This window comes from Kogia breviceps, chromosome 14 (assembly GCF_026419965.1).
Source record: "Kogia breviceps isolate mKogBre1 chromosome 14, mKogBre1 haplotype 1, whole genome shotgun sequence".
Taxonomy (NCBI): domain Eukaryota; kingdom Metazoa; phylum Chordata; class Mammalia; order Artiodactyla; family Physeteridae; genus Kogia; species Kogia breviceps.
The window spans coordinates 68,889,701-68,907,946 of NC_081323.1; the positions used below are offsets into that span (position 1 = coordinate 68,889,701).

General features: G+C 40.4%; 2 protein-coding genes across 4 annotated transcripts in view; one reads left to right on the forward strand and one right to left on the reverse strand.

Moving 5' to 3' along the window:
- Window positions 1-18,246, forward strand: part of LOC131740776 (acyl-coenzyme A synthetase ACSM5, mitochondrial-like) — a 131,555-nt gene that overhangs the window by 67,723 nt on the left and 45,586 nt on the right.
- The window catches only part of LOC131740805 (acyl-coenzyme A synthetase ACSM1, mitochondrial), a 61,156-nt gene that overhangs the window by 42,525 nt on the left and 385 nt on the right, over window positions 1-18,246 (reverse strand). Inside the window, exons 2-4 of one of the 3 annotated variants that reach the window (XM_067013286.1) lie at window positions 17,940-18,098; window positions 6,399-6,606; window positions 3,119-3,357 (exon numbers count right to left, since the gene is read on the reverse strand). In XM_067013286.1, the coding sequence (XP_066869387.1) occupies window positions 3,119-3,310 (192 nt within the window). In that variant the 5' untranslated portion in view covers window positions 3,311-3,357; window positions 6,399-6,606; window positions 17,940-18,098. Of the gene's footprint in view, window positions 1-3,118; window positions 3,362-6,398; window positions 8,959-17,939; window positions 18,099-18,246 lie in introns of those variants that run through there. The other 2 variants (XM_067013285.1, XM_059037081.2) reach the window with 2 other exon arrangements.

The following is an 18,246-nucleotide window of genomic DNA, read 5'->3' on the forward strand; positions in this document are numbered from 1 at the left end:
ACACCTTTAACAAATTTACCAAAGTAGACTGAAGTTCTGGATGTTAAAACTTTTTGCATTGTTTAAATTGGAAATAACGTGTATTACGCCATTAATATTTAGATAAGTTGAGATCATCTTGTTTTTATTCCAGAGGTTACAAACACAGAGCCTGTAGAGACCAAGCAAATAACAAATGAGATAAGTTGGCCAGGTTTCTCAGGGGCAAACTGGAGAGCCATGCATCTCCCAAGGAGGCAGCAACCATTCAGCTCTACTGATTGCTGCCATATAGGAATGAATGTTTTGTGTTGTTAAAAAAAAGTAATAAATAGAACCTCAATTAAATAGAGTTAGAAGACTAGCCAGGGAAGCTCTCACATGCTGTAATGACAGCAGAGCCCAAAAGGAAGAAGAAAGAATCTTCTTCTTTCCTGGCAAGGACTCAGCTTAAGCCATGAACTCTTTGTTTACGATAGCCCTCCCAACTTCCTTTACCTCTCTATAAAAGCATTCTTCTTCCCTTGCTGTGTGGGGACTTGCACATAGAAATAAATTCAAGAGCCATGAAACACAGACCTACTGGCTCAGAAAAAAAAAATGTAGGCAAACATGACTTATATATTAAGAAATTTAGAAAATTTGTCAACACTTAAATTAATTTCTTTGGGAAAATATTATAGGACAAAGAACCAGACATTATGTGGCAATGACATTCAGCTGTTGCTTTCTTAAGCTCTGTGGTTGATATTTCACTATACTTATTGAGCAATATTTATTACTAAATCACATCAGAAGATGGTAAAAAGAATTTGCTCCTGTCATGATTTTTGCCCAAACAAACAGAAGTCAATGTCACAGATGCTGTACTCATCTCTCCTGAGACATGAAGTGGAGAATCACACAATCAAAAAAGGAAAGATGGAGCGTTGTATGTTGTTTACTTTTCTATCCCTATCTTATCTAGAATAGTGTTTGGCACATGTTAGGTACTCATTAAATCCTAACTGAATGAATGAATGCAGTATCAAAGAGACAGAATGAATGATTTGGGACAAGAACGTGACCTCTCATAAACAGATTTGGGAGGCTGCTCCATGAATCAGTTGGAGTGTAGTATCCTTGGAACCTAGAGTAATATAGGGTTTAATTCCCAAGGATAGTCAGGGGTTGTAAATTGGTGGCCTGAATGAATGACTATATTTTCCACCCCTGAACCTATGTTGCCTGGCTTATGCTAAAAACAATTACATTAAAATGTTGGATTTCTGACTTAACGTTTTTAATAAGTAAAATGTGTTGAAAATTGAGTCAAAATAAATTCTGTCTATTTTTTATGGTTTGGATTGTGTTGTTGATTAGGCTACGGATCAGTTTCTGAATGATGCTTGCTAAGTTGTAAGGGTAGGCCCAGAAAGCGAGAGTGGACTAGGGTGGCGTGCCCTCTAGAAGGTCTTCCACGGGAGCAACATCAATCCATACAGTGCTCATAAGGCAAGTTTCAAAATTAATGTATTCCACAAATGTGTACTGAGGGATTGCTAGGTGTCAGACACCATACGTCACTAGAGAGACACTGATCATGACCAAGGCAATTGGAAAAGTAGAAACAGACAGATCAGAACTGTTGTGAGAATGAATGTAAAAGGGGTGGAGATGCTAGTTTGGAGATACGGAGGAACTGACAATGACCCAACAAAGACGCAGCATTCCCTGGGCAAATATTCACATGGTGATAATATCCAGGGGTTTATATGTGAACTAATAAGGACTTTATGAAGACAAATGCAGAAAAACAATGATGGTCTCTCCAGCCATTTCTCATGATTCAAAAGGTCTAACCAGAGTTTTGGTGTGGGCAGTGATGAAAGTGAGTTTCGAGTCTGAAGGCAGAGATGTTTGGACATCATCACATTGTGAGACCAGGTTAAACAGTGGATTATAGAATCAGACGGCCTGGACCCAAATCCTGCTCCTTCACTTATGTGAATTCTGCAGGTTATCTGAACCCTTGGAACCTCAGTTTCCTCAGCTGGAAAATGGGGATAATTAAAGTGTCCATCTAATCAGAATATTAAGTGCAATGTGCTTGATATGGCACATAAAAAAAAGGCTCTCCATGACTGAGGGCTCTATTTTCCTTGGAGTTACTATGGAAATTCAGAAAAAGGAAAAAAGATGGAGGTAGGAAAAAAAGTCCCTATGAAAGGCATGTAAGCCTTTATTAATATATATATTAATATTAACATATGAATATGTTATATATAATATAATATAATATATATTTATATATAATATATATATTATATATAATATATAATATAATAATATATATTAACATATGAATGTATGTTCATGGGAAATTAAAAATACATCAACTCTCTGACTCCACCTCAGGTGAATTCTTTCTTCTATACAGAGACAATGTTGAGTGGGTTTTCACAATGTGGACATTACCAGCTGGGACTTAGTAGCTGGAACACCACCCACTGTCTACCGCAACTCCTAGTGTCAACACTGCTCCTCTCTTGGTCTGTCTCTTGGTAAAAGACAAACCAAGAACGTGCATTTTTCTGCAGAGACCACAGGGACAGGTTTCTCTGGACACACCCTAAAGCCACACGCTCAAGTAGGTAGTTGATAGGGAAGACTCCAGATGTACTTGCCATCCTCATAGGAAGATAGATGACATGATCTTGTTACATGGTCAGATGTCCATGTGCACAGTCAGGTTGCCTGTACCCTCCCTCTCGGTGTAGCCTGAAGTCAAGCCCAAGTGTGATGAGATGAATTCTAGTTAGACTCACAGTTCCAGTAGCTGAAGGTGAGAATTCAGACCAACATCAACTTGCTGACCTGTGATTAGAACTTGACACTTGGCCACAATTACCTGACTGTGTACCAGATACTTTCACCTGCTGTCTTGTTTATTCAATGAGATTATACCCATTTCACGAATAAAACCACTGGGGCTCAGAGAATTGAGGAAGTGTCCAGGCTGAGAATTGAAGCCCAAAACATAAGCTTTTCATGATACTTGTAAGCTTAGCCAGAAGCCATTCTTAGCTCTGCGCCCCTCAACCTAGTAGGAGCAAGAGGTCAATCCTGCTCTCACCCCCCATCATGGGTGCCTCCTTACCTTCTCCATTTGAGTCCAGTAGTCCAGCACATCACTTGCAAAGTTAAATTCCTCAGGTGTATCATAGTCATTCCATCTTGGGGCTCCAGCTCCCGATAAAGAGCGGCAGCGCAGGCGCTGAAGGGCAGGGTGGAGGCCACGGCGGGATTTGTGGATGCCCCAGAGGACCCGGAACGTCATCAGCCGTTGCATGGTGGAGCAGTCCTCAGGAAGCAGGCACAGAATTCTCAGGCCACCACCTGCCTTGGGAGGAGATGGCTAAGTGGATTGGTCATCGGAGCAGGAATTTCTTCCACAAAATGAAGGCACTGTTCTGGGTAACTGCTACAGTGATAACTTTGTTTCAGCTCACTGGAACTTGGACGGATTTAGGTGGGGATTTCTCTTTCCAGATGAGGCCACAAAAGATGGGGAGGGGCTATAGCTACCAGATAAGGTTGGCACATATTTCGGAGGGTCTTCTCCTTCTCTTTTTTGTACCCCCTGGGATGGCAGCCATGTGGCCATTCCCTTTTTGGTAGAAACGCATCATTTTGAAAGTCCTGTACCTCATGCTGTCTTTGCTCTGGAGACCTCTCTTCCCACCGAGCCCAAATGTATGGTTCTCATGGAAACTAACATATTCTTAGATGATTCCACCCCCTGTTCAAAGTTGACTGGTCCAGAGCTGAGCAATCATTTCCCGTGATTTTTTAATCCAAACTGGGCTAATCAGAATCCCTCTCCAAAATTTGTGTGTGTCTGCTTGTTACCAAAGGGTATATAAGGCAGTCTCTCCTTGGTGGAAGCCATGAAATGCACACTTTGGAAACTGTCGGTGGCTATAATTCCTGTCATGTGGAGATAACTGCTCTGCATGAGTGAAGAAAACATGGAAGATTTCAGAGACATGGAAATAAGGGGCAGAGAGTATCTCAGAGGCATGCAAGTCTCTGGTTCAGGACTATTGTTCCTGAGGCCCGTCTGCATCTCTACCCCTCTCTTGGTAATATCCTGTCCTGAATTCTATGAGCCAACAATTTTTCTTGCCTGAGATTGGGTTTCTGTCACTTAGACTCTAAGAATATTGACAGATATGCACCACACTCAGGACGGAGGAAGTTAGTATCACAGCACCTTCCGTACTGGACTGGGATCTGGCCTCGGGGTTTTCCCCAGGACAGCATTCCAGGTAGCTATTACCAATCCATCACTTGACCTATGAAATAAAATTTCTTTGCCACTCCAGATCCCAACAAATGCTTCTAACATGGGAGCAGAACGCTCATTTAGTAGGATGCTTCTTGAAGTTAGATTGGGAAAATTGGCTTAAGCTAGAACTTCTGTTCTATGAGAAGAAAGCCACTTCACAAATAGCTCTGAGGTTCAAGCACTTCATCACTGCAAATAATTAAGCCTCCTCCCCGTTTCAGCAATAAGATAATACTATTTGACAATAGACCCATAAAAGAGATCAATAAAACTTGACTCAATTTATTTCCAACGTGTTTATAGACTCGTAAATAACCAAACCCCAATTAATTTTGATGCTGCCCTCAGAACCCTGCTACTGTCTGCAGAAAAGAGGACAGATATGTGAAAGCTTCATCCCTTAGAGTTTCCTTGTCTGTGTGGATCCTTAGACCACATGAACTAAAGTATGTCCCCTTCCTTTTCAGTGCCTGTCAATCAATAGTACTGTCTTTTGTTTTATCAGAGCACTTAAGGGAAGAAAGACCCTAAGATAATCAGCTGCCCCAGACATTTGACCCTCATCCTTTGGAGGAAAAAATTTGAATTGCCAATATTTAACATTTGGGAGATTTCATTTAAAATGTGAATTGAAGATTTCTCTTGAAAACTCAGAAGGCCTGGCAACACTGGGCCTTTATTTCAACCTGGCACCAACTGGTTGGAGCTGAAAATTAAATGGAATGTTGTCCAATTCAACAGGGTATCCACCACTCCCTATGTTGTTACAGCTACTTGCTTCTGCACTTACTGTACCTATCCAGCTTTTGTCGACATTTGAGCTTAAAACCCCCATTCTAGGCCAACATCCCAAGAGGGACAGGGATTTCCCCAAGGTTTCAAGGCAAGTTTAGTAGCAGAGCTAGTTCTAAAACCTGCTTTTCCTGCTGTTTTTTCCAACACATACCTCTCTCCACAGGCATGAGCTCATTGAGAGCAAGAAACCAGACTCAGTTGCTATTTTTCTACACAGGTGTTTACATCACTGCAGGATTGTCCTTAAAATACTCAAGGACAGTGCAAACAACCCCTTAATAAGTGGCTAAAAACCAAAACAACAGCAAGAGAAATTATGAGGAAATTAATTAATCCTTTATTATGGGCTGAATTGTGTCCCCTCAAAATTCATGTTGAGGTCCTAACCCTCAATACCTCAGAATGTGACTGTATTTGGATATAGAATCTTTAAAGAGGGAATTAAGTTAAAACGAGGTCATTAGATGGGCCCTAATCCCATATGACTGGTACACAGTGCCTTGACGAGTTCTTGCAACAGAGCTTTGATTTCACAAGCATTTGGACTGAAAAGCTGTTTATTTTATGAGGCAACATCCCTAGAGTGTTATACGGGATCCTAGAGTTACAGAGCCAGGTTTGGCTCCACTGGGTACCAGCTGAGTGATCTTGACCACCATTCATGTCTCCAAACTTGAGGGCATCGTAGTAATACCCATTATCTGGCTTCCACAAGGATAGCACGATAGTCAATATAAATCACTTTGCCAGCACTGAGTCTCATACAGAATAAGGGCTCAATAACTGTTGAGGTGCCTTCTAACTCCCAGCAAATTCTGAGGCCAACCCCTTCCCTGTTAGATATTAAAAAGATATTTTTTAATAAAAGGCATTCACCTTATATACTGTGAACAAACTTCTGCATAATGGAGTTTTCTTTCCAGCGTCTAACTTCTGGGTCCTTTTTACCCTCTCGGTACCCTCCTCCCACAGCCCAGCACATTCAGAGCTGTCTAACATTAAATCATCACCCATGTGCCAGCCACGGTGCTAGGCATATCACATGTATATGTGATACACTGAGCCCTCTCTCTCGACATCACCATCCTCATTTTGCAGTAAAGGAAAAGAAGTCTCAGAGAAGTCAAGAGACATGCTCAAGGTCTGTAAGTGGCACTGCCAGAATTTGAAATTGGGTCCTCAGATTTTAAGTTCAGTATATACTTTACTGCCCTGCGGCAGATAAACCCACACATATAAACACAACCCTCCTCCCCGCACCCCGCCAAGAAGCTGTCATTCACCTCCATCTTACCTGGTACTGTCTAGGAAACACTTGGGTTAGGTCTTGGATGGGGACTTTGCGGGATCAGTTCTCTCTGATCAGAAGTTCAGTTCTCTCCGTGCACACAGCAGGACTTGGTTCCTGGCCACAGCTGGGGTGGAGAACTTGGCAGGAATTGAATGATTCAGAAGGGGGAGGAGATGTTCAGGTATAACAGGTCAGAAAGCAATCACGAGCCCTCATGGAGAGAAAATCGGGTAGAAAAACTATATAATGTAATCTCCAATTATGGTAGGGAGGGCTTGCAGTGTGAATGAACAGATAAAGCCAAATGGAGCACTTTCACAAGTTCTCTGTAGCTACCCTGCTCCCCTCTCCCAGTCCCAGGTCTCCAATGCTCTCGCTTCAATGAGAGCCAGGTGGCAGCGTGGCCTAGTAGTTAAAGCCTGTGATCCGAGGCAGAGAGATTTGGGTTTGAGCGTTAGGTCTGCCACTTACGCTCTCTTTGACTTTCGTGGACCTCCTTTTTCTACACTTCAGTTTCCTGATCTGTGAGATGGGAGTGCTAACAGTGACACCTATTTCCTATGGTTGCTTTTAGTTGTTGTCATTGTTAGTATTAAATGAAATAATTCACGAAACGTACATAGCACAGTGATTGGCATAATCAATGTTGGCTGTTTTTATTAATGTGGGATTCTAAGAGAAACAGTGTGGTGTACTGGCAAGATGCAGGGTCTTTGGAATCCCAAAGTCTTGAGCTTAAATCCTGGCACAGACACTAATAAGACGGCCCGTGGCAAGCCATTTACTTCTTCTAACTTTTGTCTTCTCATCTGAAAAGTGGAGGAGTGGGTGGTTGTTAATAAGATTTGTCCCACGGGATCTTTGAAAGGTTCACACAATGTAAAGGCTGCAGCGTGCCTGGCCCAGGCATGTAGACACTCAGTTGACACTGATGTTGCATTGCATTAGTCCAGATTGTCACAAGTAGTGGCTTGTACTGTTCGTTTTCTTCTAGAGCCATTTTGGGGAGTTGTAAGGGGATGGGGGATGTCCAGTATCCTGGTGCAACTTTCCCAGCACCTTTTGCCTCCCAACCTGCATTGAACCAGGGAGAAAAATACCTCTGCTCAAAGCCACCACCAAAGACTGCTGGAGACAGCTAGAACACCCCTGCTAGGGCTAAGGGGCAAGCCAGGCTTCTGAGGGGTGGGTCTTGCTCTTTCTGGCAGATGCATTCATGATGAATCCTTGCTCAGGATAGACTTATTTTATGGAGAGGAGCAAGTAAGAAGGCAGGGCTAGTTGACTGGCCATAGTAAGCTAAAGATTATGAAGTACAAAACACCCTGTTACTCAAGCAGAAGAGGCAGTCACTTTTGAGAAGAGAATGGGGACAGGAGGAACAGTGCACGAGGTGTCCTCTGGATCTCAGTAGATCTCCCGTGTAGAAATGTAATACAAGCATTGTGGTCAAGAAGACAGGCTCAGGGGCCGAGCAGCCTGCGTTTCAGTCTAGCTTTCATCTGTTACCAGCTCTGGGACACTGAATGAGTTTATTATCCCTTTGTGCCTCAGAGATAGTAGAATTCTCTATAGATTCCATGTGCACGTCTCTCTCACGTCCAAGCTTCTTCTGTAGTTATGGTGAGGCTATTGAATTCCACTTTGGGACAAGGAACTGCAGGTGGAAGTGACACAAGTCACTTCTGGTCTAGGGCATTTAAGAGCTGGTATGAGTTCTCTATAATCTTCTCCTTACTCAGTAGTCCTGGTAACTGTGTGTGGAGATAGTAGCATCAAAATATGGCAGAGGTTCTATCAGCCTGGTTCTCTGTAGGGCCCTTTCTGCATTGCACGTTTCAGATATCACATTCTCTCATACCTTATGCGGGGCTTGCTGGGACATCTGGACCTCCCAAACCCATTGTGGGACAGGCTCCATATCCAGCTCACAGCCCCAGGGGTCTCTGTTTCTCTTCTCCCAGGACCCTCTTCTTTTCAGAGCCCTGGGCCCTGGAGGGACGTGGACGATAGAATGGTGCCCATGGGTGAGTAGAGAAGAATGACTGAAAAAAGTCATGACTCCATCAAAAAGCCGGATCTTAAGAGTCTGAAAATATACCTGCTCTTCTGAGAAAATGCCCCTGCCCTGCTCGCTCCTCCCCCTATCTCTCCTTCTGTAGGCAGACTGGCTCTTTTGGTGGACTGAAGTTTTAATTAAGGGTAGCTAAAATTAAACAGTAATGTTAACCAGCCCTTTCATTGCTCTCTTCTACCTTTCTGTTATCACATTCTGCCTTTTCTGAGTCTTCTTTCTCAATATTGATTATAGAATTCTCTTCCTCTTTATTAAAGTATTGTTGTTCTGCAAGGACTCATCCACACCCAACAGTTTCTCTCATTCCTTTTATTCCCTCTCTCTCTCTCTCTCTCTCAATAATTTCCTAACCACATTAAAAATCTTTACTTCCCCAGAGTTCAAACTTAAATATCCAGCTGATTACTAAATATACACTAACCTCAGTATTTCATAGACAGCATAGATAAATTAACATGACCATAATTGAATTCTGTGCTCCTGCCTCCAAACTTATTCCTCTCAGTCTTACCACCACCCCTCCCAGTTTACTTAGTCAAACACCTAGACACCATACTTCTGTGCCTCCTTGCCCTTAACCCTATCTGCCTTATTTAGTCACTAAGTTACCAGGTTCCAAGAAGAAGGAATTCTTCTTCTAAGCATTTCTCAAATCCTCCTTTAATACATTTACCACTCAGTTACCAAGGTAATCATTTAGAAATAAATTGTTGACTGAGTTCATTACTGTTCAGATAAAGTCCAAACTTTTTATCATGTGATATAATGACCACCCCTTCTGACATTTCACAACTTGAACCTGATGTTGAAATAATATTGGATGCAAGTGAGGTGACTATCCTTTTACAGGGTAAGTTCCTCCTTCTATCTACAGATAATTGCAGCAATCCGGGGGCAACTTATGCCATCAACACATACACAAGTTAGTTAGTCTGTGAATTCTCTAGAGCTAACGATTATCCAGGGAAGTTATGCACAACATATACTGGGTCACGGGGACTTGACAATCATTACTTCTTAGTTCTGAGGGTTACTGGGGCACCTCAAAGGCTTTAACTAGACAAAGACAGGAAGGATGAGGTAGTCTTTTTTTTTTCTTTTTTTTTTTTGCGGTACGCGGGCCTCTCACTGTTGTGGCCTCTCCCGCTGCGGAGCACAGGCTCCGGACGCGCAGGCGCAGCGGCCATGGCTCACGGGCCCAGCCGCCCCGTGCCATGTGGGATCTTCCCGGACCGGGGCACGAACCCGCGTCCCCTGCATCGGCAGGCGGACTCGCAACCACTGCGCCACCAGGGAAGCCCGAGGTAGTCTATTTTTATCTCATCACAAAAAAAGCAAGAGTCTGTGATTTCCTTGTGCAGGTACATCTTCAAGATATTGCAGGTTCAGTTCCAGACCACTACAATAAAGCGAATATCGCAATAGAGTCACACAAATTTTTCTCAGTTTCCCAGTGCATATAAAAGTTATGCTTACACTATACTGTAATCTATTGTGTGCAGTAGCAATACATCTTTCAAAAAGTACATACCTTAATTTAAAAATACTTTATTGCTAAAAAATGCTAACCATCATCTAACAACGCAGGGTTGCCCAAACCCATCAATTCGTAAAAATCACAGTATCTGTGAAGCGCAATCAAGTGAAACAATGAGATGAATATGCCTGTAGTTATAGTAAGCCAATCTGAAAGGTACTGGCTTAATATTGTGATTTCTATATACAAGCCAAATGCAGAAGGAGATGGAGTGAAGGGAAGAGAGGCAGATTCTGTACTTTGGCTAAGTCATAGATTTTCCCTAAAAGTATGGGTTCCCAACATCACTCATTCCAGAGCCTGGAAAAGGTAAGGAGATCATAGGATGGGCACTGAGTAAGGAGATGTGATCAAAATCATTCTCACTATAAAAGAAAGATAACACTTAAAGTATCAGAATGTTCATTCTGCTAGATTTAAAATTTGGGGGAGGGTGGAAGGGAGGCTCAAGAGGGAGGGAATATGGGGATATATGTATACATATAGCTGATTCACTTTGTTGTACGGCAGAAACTAACACAACATTGCAAAGCAATTATACTCCAATAAAGATGTAAATAAATAAATAATCTTCAAATTAAAAATAAATTGGAATGTCTCAGTTAAAAATGATATTCCCGTCAACAGTGATAAATCCAGATTGTGAAAAAGTTTTGCTATTTGATTAGCAGATTATGTTTCTTGACGAGGCCAAACATAAAACTCTGGTGAATTTTAGTGGACTCCAGGAGATGAGTATATCACAGTATATTCACATTCTGGTGGATATTTTATTTTATTTTATTATTGATTTGTAATTAACATACAATATTATATTAGTTTCAGGTGTACAACAGTGAACTGATATTTTTATACATTACTAAACAATCAGGACTTCCCTGGTGGTGCAGTGGTTAAGAATCCACCTGCCAATGCAGGGGACACAAGTTCGAACCCTGGTCCGGGAAGATCCCACATGCTGTGTAGCAACTAAGCCCATGTGCCACAACTACTGAGCCTGTGCTCTAGAGCCTGCGAGTCACAACTACTGAGCTCACGTGCCTAGAGCCCATGCTCTGCAACAAGAGAAGCCACTGCGATGAGAAGCCCGCGCACCACAACGAAGAGTAGCGCCCGCTCACCGCAACTAGAGAAAGCCTGTGTGCAGCAACAAAGACCCAACGCAGCCAAATAAATTATTAATTTTAAAAAATGATAAGATGAAAAAAAAATGATAAAAGGATCAACATAATAAGACCAGTTAACATCATCACCATACAAAGTCGTTACAATATTTTGACTACATTTCCTATCTGTACATTACATCCCTGTGACTTATTTTATATCTGGAAGTTTGTACCTATAATTCTGTTCACCTGTTTTTTTCTTCCCTCACCAACCCTCATCCCCTCTGGCAACCACCAGTTTGTTCTCTGTATCTATCAGTTTGTTTGTGTGTTCATTTGTTTTGTTTTCAAGTTATTATATATTATTCTCAAGTTAATAAAGTCATTCAGCAGTGCAGTGATTCCCTAAGGTAGTGGTATCCCGATTGAATATGTACACCCCTCAGTAAAATATTTTTTAACACACTTCCCTAATACATGTTTATTTATTTATAAATTATACATATGTATTTATGTGCATCATACAAATATCAAAGATAATTTTAAAGAATGAATAAAAAGTACAGATAATTTGAAGTTCTCCTATTTTCTTTCCCATCCCAGTTGCCCTTCTCACCCTTACTTCTAAGCCCCTGTCCTTAAAAACTCTGCAACAACAACAACAAAAAACTCTGCAACATTCTACAGAGTTCCCAAGAAACTATAAAGATGCCACAAAATTGACAAGAGACAGAGACTTTGAACTCATGTGATTTTCAAATTGAAATTTACACATTTGGGGTGACTTTTTCAAGATAAGAGGAATCCTCAATTTAAACAAACAATTTTTGAGGGTCATAACTCCAAAAATGCCATGAATTATTTCTCTAAAAGCTAAGTAAGTAGCTTGTAAGAAACATCTACATAAATATATGGTTCAGTCAAATCTTTAATGCAGAACTGGGGAGGATATATCCTTACCTGGTTTGAAAGCTAAAATTTTGAGCTTCAAAGCCATCTTGGAAAAAACACTGGTGTTCTGGGCCTAACATTCACTGTATGCATGAAACTCTGAGTAAAAAAGCTTTCCAGAAAAACCATACAATTAATTTTAAGCAGCTTACCACAAACAACTATTTATCTAATGGGGAAACAAAACTTTCCCTCTAACCAGAAAAGGTACAGATTTTCCCTGCTGAAAAGTGAGGCTTTTTCAGGTCAATGGAGACTTAGAAAACCTAGTGCTACAACTGTGTTATAGAATTCACTACATGCATGACTCAGTGAAGATAATTTTCTTTCACTGGAAAAAAAATGTGTATCAAATTTCTCTCATGGAGCTAGTTAGAAAGATCTAAGTAAATGTACGGTGAAATCAAGTCTTTAAAGTAGAATTTGGGGAAGATACAAAGTTACCTCATTTGAAAGCTTTTTGCCCCTTGAAAGCTGCCCAAGAAACACTATTTGTGGGTCTACCATTCACTGTATGCATGACTTACTGAGTCAAACTTATTTTTACTGTGAAATTTACCTCAAATTTTCTATTAATACACTATATTTTAGACCTGCCCTGAATGACAAGATTCTTTGTAGACACTTAAGCATGAAGAAATGGAGAACAAAGGAACTAGACATCTTTTCACTATGTTCTCAATGAGTTTACTGTTGTATTATATATATTCAAGTTTATTTCCCCATAAAATTGCAGGTTCCATAAGACTGAAGGGCATATAAGAAATTATATGGACAAGACGAGATACCTGGGAAATCCTAAATATCTGTCTCCTTGAACTGAAAGCTCAGGGCAAGGCTTGACCAAGCCCCACTTTTAGGCTTTATACTGCAAATGTAATTTGGTTCATTTTTCAAATTAAACTTTTATTTTTTTTATTGGAGTATAGTTGCTTTACACTGCTGTGTCAGTTTCTGCTGTATAGCAAAGTGAATCAGCCATACATGTGCATATATCCCCTCTTTTCTGGATTTCCTTCCCATTTAGGTCATCACAGACCACTGAGTAAAGTTCCCTGTGCTATAGGTTTTTATTAGTTATCTGTTTTATAAATAGTAGTGTATGTATGTGAATCTCAATCTCCCAATTCATCCCAGGCCCCCCATTTCCTCCTTGGTATCCATACATTTGTTCTCTATGTCTGTGTCTCTATTTCTGCTTTGCAAATAAGATCATCTATACCATTTTTCTAGATTCCACATATATATGTTAATATACAATATTTGTTTTTCTCTTTCTGGCTGACTTGATTTTGTATGACAGTTTCTAGGTCCATCCACATATCTGCAAATGACACAATTTCATTACTTTTTATGGCTGAGTAATATTCCATTGTATATATGTACCACATCTTCTTTATCCATTCCTCTGTTGATGGACATTTAGGTTGCTTCCACGTCCTGGCTATTGTAAATGGTGCTGCAATGAATATTGGGCTGCATGTATCTTTTTGAATAATGGTTTTCTCTGAGTGTATGCCCAGGAGTGGGATTCCTGGGTCATACGGTAGTTCTATTTGTAGTTTTTTAAGGAACTACCATATTGTTCTCCATAGTGGCTGTATCAGTTTAAATTCCCACCAACACTGTAAGAGGGTTCCCTTGTCTCCACACCCTCTTATATGGAAAAGGCTAGAATCATCCATACAGTAATAGGTTACAGGTGGAGTCATCTGTATGAATTCATGTTTGCCATCATAGGCATTCAACTTGTTCCATACAGATAGTGGTTGTTACATGTATATACACAGATTAGTATATAGACACACTCTTCTTTGCACTGTCTGCTGAGATGGCGAAGAATCAAGAACACCTTAGTAGTGACGAGCACACTGAAATCCCCGGTTTAGGTTTCAAATACCATTCTCCAAAAGGAGAAACAAGGGCACTTTGAAGAACTGGCTGATACTAAAGACTAAAGCAGGATATGCAGAGTGAGTGCACAGCAACTTTCCTTAGTGCCAGGAAGTAAGGTAGTTCTCAAAAACCAACAAACAAAACAATAAAAAACAAAGACGGGGTGCACAAGCAGGACACTGGAGCTACCTGAAAGAGAACCCAATGGCTAAAGCTGGAACTATTTGAGCAAGAAAACATATAAAGAAGTACTGCACTATTCTAGAAAACATAAAAGAAATTTCAAGGAGTCCATATGGAGAGAAATAAACATTTTCCATATAGAAAAAAATCTGCATGATTACATAGATACTCAGTCCTCAAAGACAAGAAACATAACTTCCCACTCCTTATGATGTGCACATAGTGATTTAATCAAAGAGAAGGTACACTGTGGACAGAGGAAAAACCTAACTAACTCTGCCTCAGCCAGGTGATTAAAGGCAACATCAACAAGTTATCTCGAAAGTAAACATCCTAGAGATGAAGTGATAAGAATGACATTTTGCCTCCTGATCTTCACCCCTCCTTGCCCCAGAAAACTAATAACCCCAGTCTAAACATTTGAAATATCATAAGATATATACCAAGTAGGACTGTTATATAAAATACACGAACAATACTCCTCAAAACTTTCCAGATTATGAAAAATATGCCAAGTCTGAGAAACTGTCACAGCCAAGTGGAGCCTAAGGAGACATGATGACTAAATACAATGTGCCAGCTGGGCTGGGTCCTGCAACAGAAAAAGTTAAAACCCACCCAAGCAAATCTAAGTAAAATGTGGACTTTAGTTAATAATATTGTATCAATTTTGGATATTAATTGTGACAATGTACCAAGTGTTATGACATTCACAATTAGGGCGAACTGAGTCTTAGGCATGTGGAAACTCTCAATACTATCTTCACAATATTTTTTTTTTTCGCAAATCTGAACCTATTATAGGGAATTCCCTGACAGTCCAGTGGTTAGGACTCCACGCTTCCACTGCAGGGGGCACAGGTTTGATCCCTGATCAGGGAACTAAGATCCCACATGCCATGTGGTGCAGGCAAAAAAAAAATTTTAATTTAATTTAAATTTAAAAAATAAATCTATTATAAAATTAAGTTTTTAACAACCATGGTTTTATCTTTTTACATATGATCACATATTTACTCTTACATATTAACATCTACTCTTATTGTACCCTTGTTTTATTTAAATACTAGCATTTATGCTGCCATTATGTATACATTAGATCAAGTACTACACAATAATATATAATTCACAGAAACATCCATTTTACCTATTTTATGTTAAAATAATACATATGCATACAACATTACATTGTGTATTATATAATTATGTGGTTTTCTGGTTTTGAAGTGTCTCTGTAAAGTTGGTCACCATGGATGGTAGACAATATTCAGATTTTAGAGAGTGTATTTCACACCATGGCTGAACATTTTCAAAAAAGGAACAAATAGAGCTTCCCTCGTGGCGCAGTGGTTGAGAATCCGCCTGCCGATGCAGGGGATACGGGTTCGTGCCCCGGTCCGGGAGGATCCCACATGCCGCGGAGCGGCTGGGCCCGTGAGCCATGCCCGCTGGGCCTGTGCGTCCGGAGCCTGTGCTCCGCAACGGGAGAGGCCACAACAGTGAGAGGCCCGCGTACTGAAAAAAAAAAAAAAAAAAAAAGAAACAAATAGCCAAGTGATTCATTGTGACTGGCTCAGTTGTTCTGAATAATCCTTGTTTTTATTTTGTTCCCATGAATACCTTTCAGCAGTAACGAACAGCATCAAATATTTCTAATTCAAAGAGATATTCAAAGATTGGCAGAATGTACAGTGAGTTTGAGGGGTTTCAGGCTGAAGGAGAAAGAAGTGACCATGAGGTAGCAGTAGCATGCAACAAGCTTCATGTGGGCAACTCTGACAAGGTTTGAATGAAGAGAAGTCAATCACAGCAGGAGACCTTCCAATGGCTACTACCCAGAAGCAGAAGGTGGGCAGGCATCTCTCTGGGAAGAGGGGAACTGGAGAGGAAGCTGACGTGCCTAAATTAGGTCCCTGCGCAGCCAGGCTGGGAGTCTCAGAGCACTCAGAACGGCAGCAGTAGCTTGGGGTCTTGCAGAGCTACAGGGTTGAACTTACCTACAATTAGCAGATGCTGGGCACAGTTTCACGGGATAAGAAAATCAGGAACGTAAATGACTAAAACTCTCTTACTGAGGCTATGTTTTAAAAAAACTCAGTGTAGAAAAATTTGAGTTTAGCACCAGGAGGCTTTTGAGCTAACGGGGGGTACCAGCCCGCCAATACACCAGAGCCATCTTTGGCTCATTGATAGAACATAAAAAGAATTGGTTACCCCAAAGATAGTGTTTCACCATGGTCTTTTCTAAAACAGAAGGGTTTAAAAGAATTATTCAAACTCATAATTTATTAGATGATGTTTTCCAGCAAGTGATAAAATCAATTTAAAGAATAAAAGAATATTTTATCTAAGTGACTTAGATTTTGATGTTTCATGCAATAACTAATTTACTTCTTAGGAGATCATAAGAATATACTGAAAGCTCAGAATGTTTCTGAGTTAAGAGGAATTATAGGTTATTATACTGTTGATACACCTAACCATATAGCTAATGATGGATGGAGATATGGCCCTTATTTATGTAATAAAATTCAAAAGGAATTTTAAATGCTACTAGGAAGTTAGGTTAGACCCGGAAAATATTGAGAATATAAGAAGAAAAAATACCTCTCCTTTTTCAAATTCGATGAACTGATGGGATAGTCTCATGTCTAACATACATATATTCAATAAGTACGTACACATAAAATATCAAATGAAGAAATATACTATGATGAAATCAAATCATCCTGATGCAATGAGATTAGATTATATATGTAACTTGTCATTACAGGATGATATTTTCAACTCAGTTGAAAGTTAATAAAGATATATAAAAATCAATTCTGATATTAAATAAAGCCACATGCTCAGTACAAGGCCTATCTCCTTTCCTACAGCAAATGAAACGAGCCTTGAAAGTATGGGTGATGAATGTAAAATGTAGGAAAACATATGAATATAATATCTGAATTAGAAAATACGCAAAAAAGAGGGACTTCCCTAGTGGCGCAGTGGTTAAGAATCCGCCTGCCAACGCAGGGAACACGGGTTCAAGCCCTGGTCCAGGAAGAGCCCACATGCTGCGGAGCAACTAAACCCGTGCGCCACAACTACTGAGCCTGCGCTCTAGAGCCCGTGAGCCACAGCTACCGAAGCCCACGTGCCTAGAGCCTGTGCTCCGCAACAAGAGAAGGCACAATGAGCAGCCCGCGCACTGCAACGAAGACCCAACGCAGCCAAAAATAAATATAAATAAATAAATTTAACAAAAAAAAAGAAAATACGCAAAAAAGAAAAATATAGAAATTGGAAATGTATGAAGGTAAGCATCAATGTTCATATATTTAAAAACACCATCATGCTGCTGCTTCTAAAATTGATGCACAGATTTTGCTTAGTGCCATATTAACCAATTCTAATGTGGTCTTGATCATTTAATTAACAATAAGTATCAGTGGGGTCCTGTGAATGAGGTTTTAGTAAGCTGAAATCATTCAAAATTATTTAAGATCGTCATAGATCATGAGAAATTATAAAACACAGAAAGCCTCTCAACTGAAAAGGAGACAAGGTAACAAGTATATTCTTAAAACATTATTAGTGACCTTGCTTTTAATAGAGACAGTAAAGTAAAACTATAATAAATTCCGCTTGGGTATATATGAAATATTTAAGTTTAAAATAACGTTAAGTTTTATTACACTCACTTGTCAGATTCTCCAGTTTTCAGCAACTTCAACGCTGTTGGAAAACTGGAGCCATTAAAAATTAGTGAAAGCATGTATGTACGGGAGTGCGTTTTCGCTTTTTACCTGGGGTTCTGGTTCCAACATGACTCGGAAAGCGGGTCCCCAGCTCATTCTCCTCGAAGGTCGCGATATTGAGTATTGAGTGTGTTCACGTCCCACTCAAGGGAATCTCCCCTTCCTTTGAGCTCGTGCTGGGATTTCTCCCCAGAAACATCCTCGAATCTGTAGAGAAACAAGGAAACAAGCCACTGCAGCTCTGATTTAGAGTCGTCAAGCCCTCAACCAACGGATACTTCAGTCAATAAGCCTTGTTCAAACATTCCTAAAGAGAGTAAAGAGGGCTTCCCCTGGTGGCGCAGTGGTTGAGAAT